This window comes from Bombus terrestris, unplaced genomic scaffold (assembly GCF_910591885.1).
Source record: "Bombus terrestris unplaced genomic scaffold, iyBomTerr1.2, whole genome shotgun sequence".
Classification (NCBI taxonomy): Eukaryota; Metazoa; Arthropoda; class Insecta; order Hymenoptera; family Apidae; genus Bombus; species Bombus terrestris.
Genome location: NW_025963551.1, coordinates 1,570,085 through 1,586,338, shown reverse-complemented (window position 1 = coordinate 1,586,338; position 16,254 = coordinate 1,570,085). Strand labels below are relative to the sequence as shown.

General features: G+C 43.0%; 1 protein-coding gene across 1 annotated transcript in view; it reads right to left on the bottom strand.

Annotated features, from left to right (window-relative positions):
• Positions 1 to 1,413: 1,413 nt before the first annotated feature.
• Positions 1,414 to 16,254, bottom strand: part of LOC125386974 — a 93,720-nt gene continuing 78,879 nt past the window's right edge. The window contains exon 2 of the mRNA XM_048414160.1: positions 1,414 to 1,418. Coding sequence (XP_048270117.1) covers positions 1,414 to 1,418 — 5 coding nt within the window. The remainder of the gene's footprint in view (positions 1,419 to 16,254) is intronic.

Here is a 16,254-nt window from a genome sequence, read left to right as displayed (position 1 = left end):
GAAAACTTTTGTCAGTAGGCAATAGGATAAAGACTTCCGTATCCACGGGCTGGTGCGAATATTTCAATGTCCCCATGTGCCAAACCGTTGGATTGTGACACACCTTTACGCGTCCCTCGCACGCCTTGCTCGCTCGAAAACTATAGCCTAACCTAAAACCAATCCCTCTTGCTTTCGTCATTCAATGAGGAGGCGACTTATTTCAACTTTGGGAACGTGTCGGATCGGTTGTGAGGTTGGACTAGATTTTTACGAGCGAGCGGAGCGAGCGAGCAACGATCACAATTTCCAAGCTATACATGTAACTTATATTGCCTTGCATATATTTCGTGTTATTACCTAATTTTGTCAGCCATTTCGGACATCACATTGCACTTTACTATGTGGAAATAGTACTATTTATGTGAAACTGTTGATAAACTGAAAACTTTTGTCAGTAGGCAATAGGATAAAGACTTCCGTATCCTCGGGCTGGTGCGAATATTTCAATGTCCCCATGTGCCAAACCGTTGGATTGTGACACACCTTTACGCGTCCCTCGCACGCCTTGCTCGCTCGAAAACTATAGCCTAACCTAAAACCAATCCCTCTTGCTTTCGTCATTCAATGAGGAGGCGACTTATTTCAAGTTTGGGAACGTGTCGGATCGGTTGTGAGGTTGGACTAGATTTTTACGAGCGAGCGGAGCGAGCGAGCAACGATCACAATTTCCAAGCTATACATGTAACTTATATTGCCTTGCATATATTTCGTGTTATTACCTAATTTTGTCAGCCATTTCGGACATCACATTGCACTTTACTATGTGGAAATAGTACTATTTATGTGAAACTGTTGATAAACTGAAAACTTTTGTCAGTAGGCAATAGGATAAAGACTTCCGTATCCTCGGGCTGGTGCGAATATTTCAATGTCCCCATGTGCCAAACCGTTGGATTGTGACACACCTTTACGCGTCCTTCGCACGCCTTGCTTGCTCGAAAACTATAGCCTAACCTGAAACCAATCCCTCTTGCGTTCGTCATTCAATGAGGAGGCGACTTATTTCAAGTTTGGGAACGTGTCGGATCGGTTGTGAGGTTGGACTAGATTTTTACGAGCGAGCGGAGCGAGCGAGCAACGAACACAATTTCCAAGCTATACATATACCTTATACTGCCTTGCATATATGTCGTGCTATTACCTAATTTTGTCAGCCATTTCGGAAATCACATTGCACTTTACTATGTGGAAATAGTACTATTTATGTGAAACTATTGATAAACTGAAAACTTTTGTCAGTAGGCAATAGGATAAAGACTTCCGTATCCACGGGCTGGTGCGAATATTTCAATGTCCCCATGTGCCAAACCGTTGGATTGTGACACACCTTTACGCGTCCCTGGCACGCCTTGCTCGCTCGAAAACTATAGCCTAACCTAAAACCAATCCCTCTTGGTTTCGTCAGTCAATGAGGAGGCGACTTATTGCAAGTTTGGGCACGTGTCGGATCGGTTGTGAGGTTGGACTAGATTTTTACGAGCGAGTGGAGCGAGCGAGCAACGATCACAATTTCCAAGCTATACATATACCTTATATTGCCTTGCATATATGTCGTGTTATTACCTAATTTTGTCAGCCATTTCGGAAATCACATTGCACTTTACTATGTGGAAATAGTACTATTTATGTGAAACTATTGATAAACTGTAAACTTTTATCAGTAGGCAATAGGATAAAGACTTCCGGCTCGGCGGGCTGCTGCGAATATTTCAATGTCCCCATGTGCCAAACCGTTGGATTGTGACACACCTTTACGCGTCCCTCGCACGCCTTGCTCGCTCGAAAACTATAGCCTAACCTAAAACCAATCCCTCTTGCTTTCGTCATTCAATGAGGAGGCGACCTATTTCAAGTTTGGGAACGTGTCGGATCGGTTGTGAGGTTGGACTAGATTTTTACGAGCGAGCGGAGAGAGCGAGCAACGATCACAATTTCCAAGCTATACATGTAACTTATATTGCCTTGCATATATTTCGTGTTATTACCCAATTTTGTCAGCCATTTCGGACATCACATTGCACTTTACTATGTGGAAATAGTACTATTTATGTGAAACTATTGATAAACTGAAAACTTTTGTCAGTAGGCAATAGGATAAAGACTTCCGTATCCACGGGCTGGTGCGAATATTTCAATGTCCCCATGTGCCAAACCGTTGGATTGTGACACACCTTTACGCGTCCCTCGCACGCCTTGCTCGCTCGAAAACTATAGCCTAACCTAAAACCAATCCCTCTTGCTTTCGTCATTCAATGAGGAGGCGACTTATTTCAAGTTTGGGAACGTGTCGGTTCGGTTGTGAGGTTGGACAAGATTTTTACGAGCGAGCGGAGCGAGCGAGCAACGATCACAATTTCCAAGCTATACATGTAACTTATATTGCCTTGCATATATTTCGTGTTATTACCTAATTTTGTAAGCCATTTCGGAAATCACATTGCACTTTACTATGAGGAAATAGTACTATTTATGTGAAACTATTGATAAACTGTAAACTTTTATCAGTAGGCAATAGGATAAAGACTTCCGGCTCGGCGGGCTGCTGCGAATATTTCAATGTCCCCATGTGCCAAACCGTTGGATTGTGACACAACTTTACGCGTCCCTCGCACGCCTTGCTCGCTCGAAAACTATAGCCTAACCTAAAACCAATCCCTCTTGCTTTCGTCATTCAATGAGGAGGCGACTTATTTCAAGTTTGGGAACGTGTCGGATCGGTTGTGAGGTTGGACTAGATTTTTACGAGCGAGCGGAGCGAGCGAGCAACGAACACAATTTCCAAGCTATACATATACCTTATATTGCCTTGCATATATGTCGTGCTATTACCTAATTTTGTCAGCCATTTCGGAAATCACATTGCACTTTACTATGTGGAAATAGTACTATTTATGTGAAACTATTGATAAACTGAAAACTTTTGTCAGTAGGCAATAGGATAAAGACTTCCGTATCCACGGGCTGGTGCGAATATTTCAATGTCCCCATGTGCCAAACCGTTGGATTGTGACACACCTTTACGCGTCCCTGGCACGCCTTGCTCGCTGGAAAACTATAGCCTAACCTAAAACCAATCCCTCTTGCTTTCGTCATTCAATGAGGAGGCGACTTATTTCAAGTTTGGGAACGTGTCGGATCGGTTGTGAGGTTGGACAAGATTTTTACGAGCGAGCGGAGCGAGCGAGCAACGATCACAATTTCCAAGCTATACATGTAACTTATATTGCCTTGCATATATTTCGTGTTATTACCTAATTTTGTAAGCCATTTCGGAAATCACATTGCACTTTACTATGAGGAAATAGTACTATTTATGTGAAACTATTGATAAACTGTAAACTTTTATCAGTAGGCAATAGGATAAAGACTTCCGGCTCGGCGGGCTGCTGCGAATATTTCAATGTCCCCATGTGCCAAACCGTTGGATTGTGACACAACTTTACGCGTCCCTCGCACGCCTTGCTCGCTCGAAAACTATAGCCTAACCTAAAACCAATCCCTCTTGCTTTCGTCATTCAATGAGGAGGCGACTTATTTCAAGTTTGGGAACGTGTCGGATCGGTTGTGAGGTTGGACTAGATTTTTACGAGCGAGCGGAGAGAGCGAGCAACGATCACAATTTCCAAGCTATACATGTAACTTATATTGCCTTGCATATATTTCGTGTTATTACCTAATTTTGTCAGCCATTTCGGACATCACATTGCACTTTACTATGTGGAAATAGTACTATTTATGTGAAACTGCTGATAAACTGAAAACTTTTGTCAGTAGGCAATAGGATAAAGACTTCCGTATCCTCGGGCTGGTGCGAATATTTCAATGTCCCCATGTGCCAAACCGTTGGATTGTGACACACCTTTACGCGTCCTTCGCACGCCTTGCTCGCTCGAAAACTATAGCCTAACCGAAAACCAATCCCTCTTGCTTTCGTCATTCAATGAGGAGGCGACTTATTTCAAGTTTGGGCACGTGTCGGATCGGTTGTGAGGTTGGACTAGATTTTTACGAGCGAGTGGAGCGAGCGAGCAACGATCACAATTTCCAAGCTATACATATACCTTATATTGCCTTGCATATATGTCGTGTTATTACCTAATTTTGTCAGCCATTTCGGAAATCACATTGCACTTTACTATGAGGAAATAGTACTATTTATGTGAAACTATTGATAAACTGTAAACTTTTATCAGTAGGCAATAGGATAAAGACTTCCGGCTCGGCGGGCTGCTGCGAATATTTCAATGTCCCCATGTGCCAAACCGTTGGATTGTGACACACCTTTACGCGTCCCTCGCACGCCTTGCTCGCTCGAAAACTATAGCCTAACCTAAAACCAATCCCTCTTGCTTTCGTCATTCAATGAGGAGGCGACTTATTTCAAGTTTGGGAACGTGTCGGATCGGTTGTGAGGTTGGACTAGATTTTTACGAGCGAGCGGAGAGAGCGAGCAACGATCACAATTTCCAAGCTATACATGTAACTTATATTGCCTTGCATATATTTCGTGTTATTACCCAATTTTGTCAGCCATTTCGGACATCACATTGCACTTTACTATGTGGAAATAGTACCATTTATGTGAAACTATTGATAAACTGAAAACTTTTGTCAGTAGGGAATAGGATAAAGACTTCCGTATCCACGGGCTGGTGCGAATATTTCAATGTCCCCATGTGCCAAACCGTTGGATTGTGACACACCTTTACGCGTCCCTCGCACGCCTTGCTCGCTCGAAAACTATAGCCTAACCTAAAACCAATCCCTCTTGCTTTCGTCATTCAATGAGGAGGCGACTTATTTCAAGTTTGGGAACGTGTCGGATCGGTTGTGAGGTTGGACTAGATTTTTACGAGCGAGCGGAGCGAGCGAGCAACGATCACAATTTCCAAGCTATACATGTAACTTATATTGCCTTGCATATATTTCGTGTTATTACCTAATTTTGTCAGCCATTTCGGACATCACATTGCACTTTACTATGTGGAAATAGTACTATTTATGTGAAACTGTTGATAAACTGAAAACTTTTGTCAGTAGGCAATAGGATAGAGACTTCCGTATCCTCGGGCTGGTGCGAATATTTCAATGTCCCCATGTGCCAAACCGTTGGATTGTGACACACCTTTACGCGTACCTCGCACGCCTTGCTCGCTCGAAAACTATAGCCTAACCTAAAACCAATCCCTCTTGCTTTCGTCATTCAATGAGGAGGCGACTTATTTCAAGTTTGGGAACGTGTCGGATCGGTTGTGAGGTTGGACTAGATTTTTACGAGCGAGCGGAGCGAGCGAGCAACGAACACAATTTCCAAGCTATACATATACCTTATATTGCCTTGCATATATGTCGTGCTATTACCTAATTTTGTCAGCCATTTCGGAAATCACATTGCACTTTACTATGTGGAAATAGTACTATTTATGTGAAACTATTGATAAACTGTAAACATTTGTCAGTAGGCAATAGGATAAAGACTTCCGGATCCTCGGGCTGGTGCGAATATTTCAATGTCCCCACGTGCCAAACCGTTGGATTGTGACACACCTTTACGCGTACCTCGCTCGCCGAGCTCGCTCGAAAACTATAGCCTAACCTAAAACCAATCCCTCTTGGTTTCGTCATTCAATGAGGAGGCGACTTATTTCAAGTTTGGGCACGTGTCGGATCGGTTGTGAGGTTGGACTAGATTTTTACGAGCGAGTGGAGCGAGCGAGCAACGATCACAATTTCCAAGCTATACATATACCTTATATTGCCTTGCATATATGTCGTGTTATTACCTAATTTTGTCAGCCATTTCGGACATCACATTGCACTTTACTATGTGGAAATAGTACTATTTATGTGAAACTGTTGATAAACTGAAAACTTTTGTCAGTAGGCAATAGGATAAAGACTTCCGTAACCTCGGGCTGGTGCGAATATTTCAATGTCCCCATGTGCCAAACCGTTGGATTGTGACACACCTTTACGCGTCCCTCGCACGCCTTGCTCGCTCGAAAACTATAGCCTAACCTAAAACCAATCCCTCTTGCTTTCGTCATTCAATGAGGAGCGACTTATTTCAAGTTTGGGAACGTGTCGGATCGGTTGTGAGGTTGGACTAGATTTTTACGAGCGAGCGGAGCGAGCGAGCAACGATCACAATTTCCAAGCTATACATGTAACTTATATTGCCTTGCATATATTTCGTGTTATTACCTAATTTTGTCAGCCATTTCGGACATCACATTGCACTTTACTATGTGGAAATAGTACTATTTATGTGAAACTGTTGATAAACTGAAAACTTTTGTCAGTAGGCAATAGGATAAAGACTTCCGTATCCTCGGGCTGGTGCGAATATTTCAATGTCCCCATGTGCCAAACCGTTGGATTGTGACAAACCTTTACGCGTCCTTCGCACGCCTTGCTTGCTCGATAACTATAGCCTAACCTGAAACCAATCCCTCTTGCGTTCGTCATTCAATGAGGAGGCGACTTATTTCAAGTTTGGGCACGTGTCGGATCGGTTGTGAGGTTGGACTAGATTTTTACGAGCGAGCGGAGCGAGCGAGCAACGAACACAATTTCCAAGCTATACATATACCTTATATTGCCTTGCATATATGTCGTGCTATTACCTAATTTTGTCAGCCATTTCGGAAATCACATTGCACTTTACTATGTGGAAATAGTACTATTTATGTGAAACTATTGATAAACTGAAAACTTTTGTCAGTAGGCAATAGGATAAAGACTTCCGTATCCACGGGCTGGTGCGAATATTTCAATGTCCCCATGTGCCAAACCGTTGGATTGTGACACACCTTTACGCGTCCCTGGCACGCCTTGCTCGCTGGAAAACTATAGCCTAACCTAAAACCAATCCCTCTTGCTTTCGTCATTCAATGAGGAGGCGACTTATTTCAAGTTTGGGAACGTGTCGGATCGGTTGTGAGGTTGGACAAGATTTTTACGAGCGAGCGGAGCGAGCGAGCAACGATCACAATTTCCAAGCTATACATGTAACTTATATTGCCTTGCATATATTTCGTGTTATTACCTAATTTTGTAAGCCATTTCGGAAATCACATTGCACTTTACTATGAGGAAATAGTACTATTTATGTGAAACTATTGAATAACTGTAAACTTTTATCAGTAGGCAATAGGATAAAGACTTCCGGCTCGGCGGGCTGCTGCGAATATTTCAATGTCCCCATGTGCCAAACCGTTGGATTGTGACACAACTTTACGCGTCCCTCGCACGCCTTGCTCGCTCGAAAACTATAGCCTAACCTAAAACCAATCCCTCTTGCTTTCGTCATTCAATGAGGAGGCGACTTATTTCAAGTTTGGGAACGTGTCGGATCGGTTGTGAGGTTGGACTAGATTTTTACGAGCGAGCGGAGAGAGCGAGCAACGATCACAATTTCCAAGCTATACATGTAACTTATATTGCCTTGCATATATTTCGTGTTATTACCTAATTTTGTCAGCCATTTCGGACATCACATTGCACTTTACTATGTGGAAATAGTACTATTTATGTGAAACTGCTGATAAACTGAAAACTTTTGTCAGTAGGCAATAGGATAAAGACTTCCGTATCCTCGGGCTGGTGCGAATATTTCAATGTCCCCATGTGCCAAACCGTTGGATTGTGACACACCTTTACGCGTCCTTCGCACGCCTTGCTCGCTCGAAAACTATAGCCTAACCGAAAACCAATCCCTCTTGCTTTCGTCATTCAATGAGGAGGCGACTTATTTCAAGTTTGGGCACGTGTCGGATCGGTTGTGAGGTTGGACTAGATTTTTACGAGCGAGTGGAGCGAGCGAGCAACGATCACAATTTCCAAGCTATACATATACCTTATATTGCCTTGCATATATGTCGTGTTATTACCTAATTTTGTCAGCCATTTCGGAAATCACATTGCACTTTACTATGTGGAAATAGTACTATTTATGTGAAACTATTGATAAACTGAAAACTTTTGTCAGTAGGCAATAGGATAAAGACTTCCGGCTCGGCGGGCTGCTGCGAATATTTCAATGTCCCCATGTGCCAAACCGTTGGATTGTGACACACCTTTACGCGTCCCTCGCACGCCTTGCTCGCTCGAAAACTATAGCCTAACCTAAAACCAATCCCTCTTGCTTTCGTCATTCAATGAGGAGGCGACCTATTTCAAGTTTGGGAACGTGTCGGATCGGTTGTGAGGTTGGACTAGATTTTTACGAGCGAGCGGAGAGAGCGAGCAACGATCACAATTTCCAAGCTATACATGTAACTTATATTGCCTTGCCTATATTTCGTGTTATTACCCAATTTTGTCAGCCATTTCGGACATCACATTGCACTTTACTATGTGGAAATAGTACTATTTATGTGAAACTATTGATAAACTGAAAACTTTTGTCAGTAGGCAATAGGATAAAGACTTCCGTATCCACGGGCTGGTGCGAATATTTCAATGTCCCCATGTGCCAAACCGTTGGATTGTGACACACCTTTACGCGTCCCTCGCACGCCTTGCTCGCTCGAAAACTATAGCCTAACCTAAAACCAATCCCTCTTGCTTTCGTCATTCAATGAGGAGGCGACTTATTTCAAGTTTGGGAACGTGTCGGATCGGTTGTGAGGTTGGACTAGATTTTTACGAGCGAGCGGAGCGAGCGAGCAACGATCACAATTTCCAAGCTATACATGTAACTTATATTGCCTTGCATATATTTCGTGTTATTACCTAATTTTGTCAGCCATTTCGGACATCACATTGCACTTTACTATGTGGAAATAGTACTATTTATGTGAAACTGTTGATAAACTGAAAACTTTTGTCAGTAGGCAATAGGATAAAGACTTCCGTACCCTCGGGCTGGTGCGAATATTTCAATGTCCCCATGTGCCAAACCGTTGGATTGTGACACACCTTTACGCGTCCCTCGCACGCCTTGCTCGCTCGAAAACTATAGCCTAACCTAAAACCAATCCCTCTTGCTTTCGTCATTCAATGAGGAGGCGACTTATTTCAAGTTTGGGAACGTGTCGGATCGGTTGTGAGGTTGGACTAGATTTTTACGAGCGAGCGGAGCGAGCGAGCAACGATCACAATTTCAAAGCTATACATGTAACTTATATTGCCTTGCATATATTTCGTGTTATTACCTAATTTTGTCAGCCATTTCGGACATCACATTGCACTTTACTATGTGGAAATAGTACTATTTATGTGAAACTGTTGATAAACTGAAAACTTTTGTCAGTAGGCAATAGGATAAAGACTTCCGTATCCTCGGGCTGGTGCGAATATTTCAATGTCCCCATGTGCCAAACCGTTGGATTGTGACACACCTTTACGCGTCCTTCGCACGCCTTGCTTGCTCGAAAACTATAGCCTAACCTGAAACCAATCCCTCTTGCGTTCGTCATTCAATGAGGAGGCGACTTATTTCAAGTTTGGGCACGTGTCGGATCGGTTGTGAGGTTGGACTAGATTTTTACGAGCGAGCGGAGCGAGCGAGCAACGATCACAATTTCCAAGCTGTACATGTAACTTATATTGCCTTGCATATATTTCGTGTTATTACCTAATTTTGTCAGCCATTTCGGACATCACATTGCACTTTACTATGTGGAAATAGTACTATTTATGTGAAACTGTTGATAAACTGAAAACTTTTGTCAGTAGGCAATAGGATAAAGACTTCCGTATCCTCGGGCTGGTGCGAATATTTCAATGTCCCCATGTGCCAAACCGTTGGATTGTGACACACCTTTACGCGTCCCTCGCACGCCTTGCTCGCTCGAAAACTATAGCCTAACCTAAAACCAATCCCTCTTGCTTTCGTCATTCAATGAGGAGGCGACTTATTTCAAGTTTGGGAACGTGTCGGATCGGTTGTGAGGTTGGACTAGATTTTTACGAGCGAGCGGAGCGAGCGAGCAACGATCACAATTTCCAAGCTATACATGTAACTTATATTGCCTTGCATATATTTCGTGTTATTATCTAATTTTGTCAGCCATTTCGGACATCACATTGCACTTTACTATGTGGAAATAGTACTATTTATGTGAAACTGTTGATAAACTGAAAACTTTTGTCAGTAGGCAATAGGATAAAGACTTCCGTATCCTCGGGCTGGTGCGAATATTTCAATGTCCCCATGTGCCAAACCGTTGGATTGTGACACACCTTTACGCGTCCTTCGCACGCCTTGCTTGCTCGAAAACTATAGCCTAACCTGAAACCAATCCCTCTTGCGTTCGTCATTCAATGAGGAGGCGACTTATTTCAAGTTTGGGCACGTGTCGGATCGGTTGTGAGGTTGGACTAGATTTTTACGAGCGAGCGGAGCGAGCGAGCAACGATCACAATTTCCAAGCTATACATGTAACTTATATTGCCTTGCATATATTTCGTGTTATTACCTAATTTTGTCAGCCATTTCGGACATCACATTGCACTTTACTATGTGGAAATAGTACTATTTATGTGAAACTATTGATAAACTGTAAACATTTGTCAGTAGGCAATAGGATAAAGACTTCCGGATCCTCGGGCTGGTGCGAATATTTCAATGTCCCCACGTGCCAAACCGTTGGATTGTGACACACCTTTACGCGTACCTCGCTCGCCGAGCTCGCTCGAAAACTATAGCCTAACCTAAAACCAATCCCTCTTGCGTTCCTCATTCAATGAGGAGGCGACTTATTTCAAGTTTGGGAACGTGTCGGGTCGGTTGTGAGGTTGGACTAGATTTTTACGAGCGAGCGGAGCGAGCGAGCAACGAACACAATTTCCAAGCTATACATATACCTTATATTGCCTTGCATATATGTCGTGCTATTACCTAATTTTGTCAGCCATTTCGGAAATCACATTGCACTTTACTATGTGGAAATAGTACTATTTATGTGAAACTATTGATAAACTGAAAACTTTTGTCAGTAGGCAATAGGATAAAGAGTTCCGTATCCACGGGCTGGTGCGAATATTTCAATGTCCCCATGTGCCAAACCGTTGGATTGTGACACACCTTTACGCGTCCCTGGCACGCCTTGCTCGCTCGAAAACTATAGCCTGACCTAAAACCAATCCCTCTTGCTTTCGTCATTCAATGAGGAGGCGACTTATTTCAAGTTTGGGAACGTGTCGGATCGGTTGTGAGGTTGGACTAGATTTTTACGAGCGAGCGGAGAGAGCGAGCAACGATCACAATTTCCAAGCTATACATGTAACTTATATTGCCTTGCATATATTTCGTGTTATTACCTAATTTTGTAAGCCATTTCGGAAATCACATTGCACTTTACTATGAGGAAATAGTACTATTTATGTGAAACTATTGATAAACTGTAAACTTTTATCAGTAGGCAATAGGATAAAGACTTCCGGCTCGGCGGGCTGCTGCGAATATTTCAATGTCCCCATGTGCCAAACCGTTGGATTGTGACACAACTTTACGCGTCCCTCGCACGCCTTGCTCGCTCGAAAACTATAGCCTAACCTAAAACCAATCCCTCTTGCTTTCGTCATTCAATGAGGAGGCGACTTATTTCAAGTTTGGGAACGTGTCGGATCGGTTGTGAGGTTGGACTAGATTTTTACGAGCGAGCGGAGAGAGCGAGCAACGATCACAATTTCCAAGCTATACATGTAACTTATATTGCCTTGCATATATTTCGTGTTATTACCTAATTTTGTCAGCCATTTCGGACATCACATTGCACTTTACTATGTGGAAATAGTACTATTTATGTGAAACTGCTGATAAACTGAAAACTTTTGGCAGTAGGCAATAGGATAAAGACTTCCGTATCCTCGGGCTGGTGCGAATATTTCAATGTCCCCATGTGCCAAACCGTTGGATTGTGACACACCTTTACGCGTCCTTCGCACGCCTTGCTCGCTCGAAAACTATAGCCTAACCGAAAACCAATCCCTCTTGCTTTCGTCATTCAATGAGGAGGCGACTTATTTCAAGTTTGGGCACGTGTCGGATCGGTTGTGAGGTTGGACTAGATTTTTACGAGCGAGTGGAGCGAGCGAGCAACGATCACAATTTCCAAGCTATACATATACCTTATATTGCCTTGCATATATGTCGTGTTATTACCTAATTTTGTCAGCCATTTCGGAAATCACATTGCACTTTACTATGAGGAAATAGTACTATTTATGTGAAACTATTGATAAACTGTAAACTTTTATCAGTAGGCAATAGGATAAAGACTTCCGGCTCGGCGGGCTGCTGCGAATATTTCAATGTCCCCATGTGCCAAACCGTTGGATTGTGACACACCTTTACGCGTCCCTCGCACGCCTTGCTCGCTCGAAAACTATAGCCTAACCTAAAACCAATCCCTCTTGCTTTCGTCATTCAATGAGGAGGCGACTTATTTCAAGTTTGGGAACGTGTCGGATCGGTTGTGAGGTTGGACTAGATTTTTACGAGCGAGCGGAGAGAGCGAGCAACGATCACAATTTCCAAGCTATACATGTAACTTATATTGCCTTGCATATATTTCGTGTTATTACCCAATTTTGTCAGCCATTTCGGACATCACATTGCACTTTACTATGTGGAAATAGTACTATTTATGTGAAACTATTGATAAACTGAAAACTTTTGTCAGTAGGCAATAGGATAAAGACTTCCGTATCCACTGGCTGGTGCGAATATTTCAATGTCCCCATGTGCCAAACCGTTGGATTGTGACACACCTTTACGCGTCCCTCGCACGCCTTGCTCGCTCGAAAACTATAGCCTAACCTAAAACCAATCCCTCTTGCTTTCGTCATTCAATGAGGAGGCGACTTATTTCAAGTTTGGGAACGTGTCGGATCGGTTGTGAGGTTGGACTAGATTTTTACGAGCGAGCGGAGCGAGCGAGCAACGATCACAATTTCCAAGCTATACATGTAACTTATATTGCCTTGCATATATTTCGTGTTATTACCTAATTTTGTCAGCCATTTCGGACATCACATTGCACTTTACTATGTGGAAATAGTACTATTTATGTGAAACTGTTGATAAACTGAAAACTTTTGTCAGTAGGCAATAGGATAGAGACTTCCGTATCCTCGGGCTGGTGCGAATATTTCAATGTCCCCATGTGCCAAACCGTTGGATTGTGACACACCTTTACGCGTCCCTCGCACGCCTTGCTCGCTCGAAAACTATAGCCTAACCTAAAACCAATCCCTCTTGCTTTCGTCATTCAATGAGGAGGCGACTTATTTCAAGTTTGGGAACGTGTCGGATCGGTTGTGAGGTTGGACTAGATTTTTACGAGCGAGCGGAGCGAGCGTGCAACGAACACAATTTCCAAGCTATACATATACCTTATATTGCCTTGCATATATGTCGTGCTATTACCTAATTTTGTCAGCCATTTCGGAAATCACATTGCACTTTACTATGTGGAAATAGTACTATTTATGTGAAACTATTGATAAACTGTAAACATTTGTCAGTAGGCAATAGGATAAAGACTTCCGGATCCTCGGGCTGGTGCGAATATTTCAATGTCCCCACGTGCCAAACCGTTGGATTGTGACACACCTTTACGCGTACCTCGCTCGCCGAGCTCGCTCGAAAACTATAGCCTAACCTAAAACCAATCCCTCTTGGTTTCGTCATTCAATGAGGAGGCGACTTATTTCAAGTTTGGGCACGTGTCGGATCGGTTGTGAGGTTGGACTAGATTTTTACGAGCGAGTGGAGCGAGCGAGCAACGATCACAATTTCCAAGCTATACATATACCTTATATTGCCTTGCATATATGTCGTGTTATTACCTAATTTTGTCAGCCATTTCGGACATCACATTGCACTTTACTATGTGGAAATAGTACTATTTATGTGAAACTGTTGATAAACTGAAAACTTTTGTCAGTAGGCAATAGGATAAAGACTTCCGTAACCTCGGGCTGGTGCGAATATTTCAATGTCCCCATGTGCCAAACCGTTGGATTGTGACACACCTTTACGCGTCCCTCGCACGCCTTGCTCGCTCGAAAACTATAGCCTAACCTAAAACCAATCCCTCTTGCTTTCGTCATTCAATGAGGAGGCGACTTATTTCAAGTTTGGGAACGTGTCGGATCGGTTGTGAGGTTGGACTAGATTTTTACGAGCGAGCGGAGCGAGCGAGCAACGATCACAATTTCCAAGCTATACATGTAACTTATATTGCCTTGCATATATTTCGTGTTATTACCTAATTTTGTCAGCCATTTCGGACATCACATTGCACTTTACTATGTGGAAATAGTACTATTTATGTGAAACTGTTGATAAACTGAAAACTTTTGTCAGTAGGCAATAGGATAAAGACTTCCGTATCCTCGGGCTGGTGCGAATATTTCAATGTCCCCATGTGCCAAACCGTTGGATTGTGACAAACCTTTACGCGTCCTTCGCACGCCTTGCTTGCTCGAAAACTATAGCCTAACCTGAAACCAATCCCTCTTGCGTTCGTCATTGAATGAGGAGGCGACTTATTTCAAGTTTGGGCACGTGTCGGATCGGTTGTGAGGTTGGACTAGATTTTTACGAGCGAGCGGAGCGAGCGAGCAACGATCACAATTTCCAAGCTATACATGTAACTTATATTGCCTTGCATATATTTCGTGTTATTACCTAATTTTGTCAGCCATTTCGGACATCACATTGCACTTTACTATGTGGAAATAGTACTATTTATGTGAAACTATTGATAAACTGTAAACATTTGTCAGTAGGCAATAGGATAAAGACTTCCGGATCCTCGGGCTGGTGCGAATATTTCAATGTCCCCACGTGCCAAACCGTTGGATTGTGACACACCTTTACGCGTACCTCGCTCGCCGAGCTCGCTCGAAAACTATAGCCTAACCTAAAACCAATCCCTCTTGCGTTCGTCATTCAATGAGGAGGCGACTTATTTCAAGTTTGGGAACGTGTCGGATCGGTTGTGAGGTTGGACTAGATTTTTACGAGCGAGCGGAGCGAGCGAGCAACGAACACAATTTCCAAGCTATACATATACCTTATATTGCCTTGCATATATGTCGTGCTATTACCTAATTTTGTCAGCCATTTCGGAAATCACATTGCACTTTGCTATGTGGAAATAGTACTATTTATGTGAAACTATTGATAAACTGAAAACTTTTGTCAGTAGGCAATAGGATAAAGACTTCCGTATCCACGGGCTGGTGCGAATATTTCAATGTCCCCATGTGCCAAACCGTTGGATTGTGACACACCTTTACGCGTCCCTGGCACGCCTTGCTCGCTCGAAAACTATAGCCTAACCTAAAACCAATCCCTCTTGGTTTCGTCATTCAATGAGGAGGCGACTTATTTCAAGTTTGGGCACGTGTCGGATCGGTTGTGAGGTTGGACTAGATTTTTACGAGCGAGTGGAGCGAGCGAGCAACGATCACAATTTCCAAGCTATACATATACCTTATATTGCCTTGCATATATGTCGTGTTATTACCTAATTTTGTCAGCCATTTCGGAAATCACATTGCACTTTACTATGTGGAAATAGTACTATTTATGTGAAACTATTGATAAACTGTAAACTTTTATCAGTAGGCAATAGGATAAAGACTTCCGGCTCGGCGGGCTGCTGCGAATATTTCAATGTCCCCATGTGCCAAACCGTTGGATTGTGACACACCTTTACGCGTCCCTCGCACGCCTTGCTCGCTCGAAAACTATAGCCTAACCTAAAACCAATCCCTCTTGCTTTCGTCATTCAATGAGGAGGCGACCTATTTCAAGTTTGGGAACGTGTCGGATCGGTTGTGAGGTTGGACTAGATTTTTACGAGCGAGCGGAGAGAGCGAGCAACGATCACAATTTCCAAGCTATACATGTAACTTATATTGCCTTGCATATATTTCGTATTATTACCCAATTTTGTCAGCCATTTCGGACATCACATTGCACTTTACTATGTGGAAATAGTACTATTTATGTGAAACTATTGATAAACTGAAAACTTTTGTCAGTAGGCAATAGGATAAAGACTTCCGTATCCACGGGCTGGTGCGAATATTTCAATGTCCCCATGTGCCAAACCGTTGGATTGTGACACACCTTTACGCGTCCCTCGCACGCCTTGCTCGCTCGAAAACTATAGCCTAACCTAAAACCAATCCCTCTTGCTTTCGTCATTCAATGAGGAGGCGACTTATTTCAAGTTTGGGAACGTG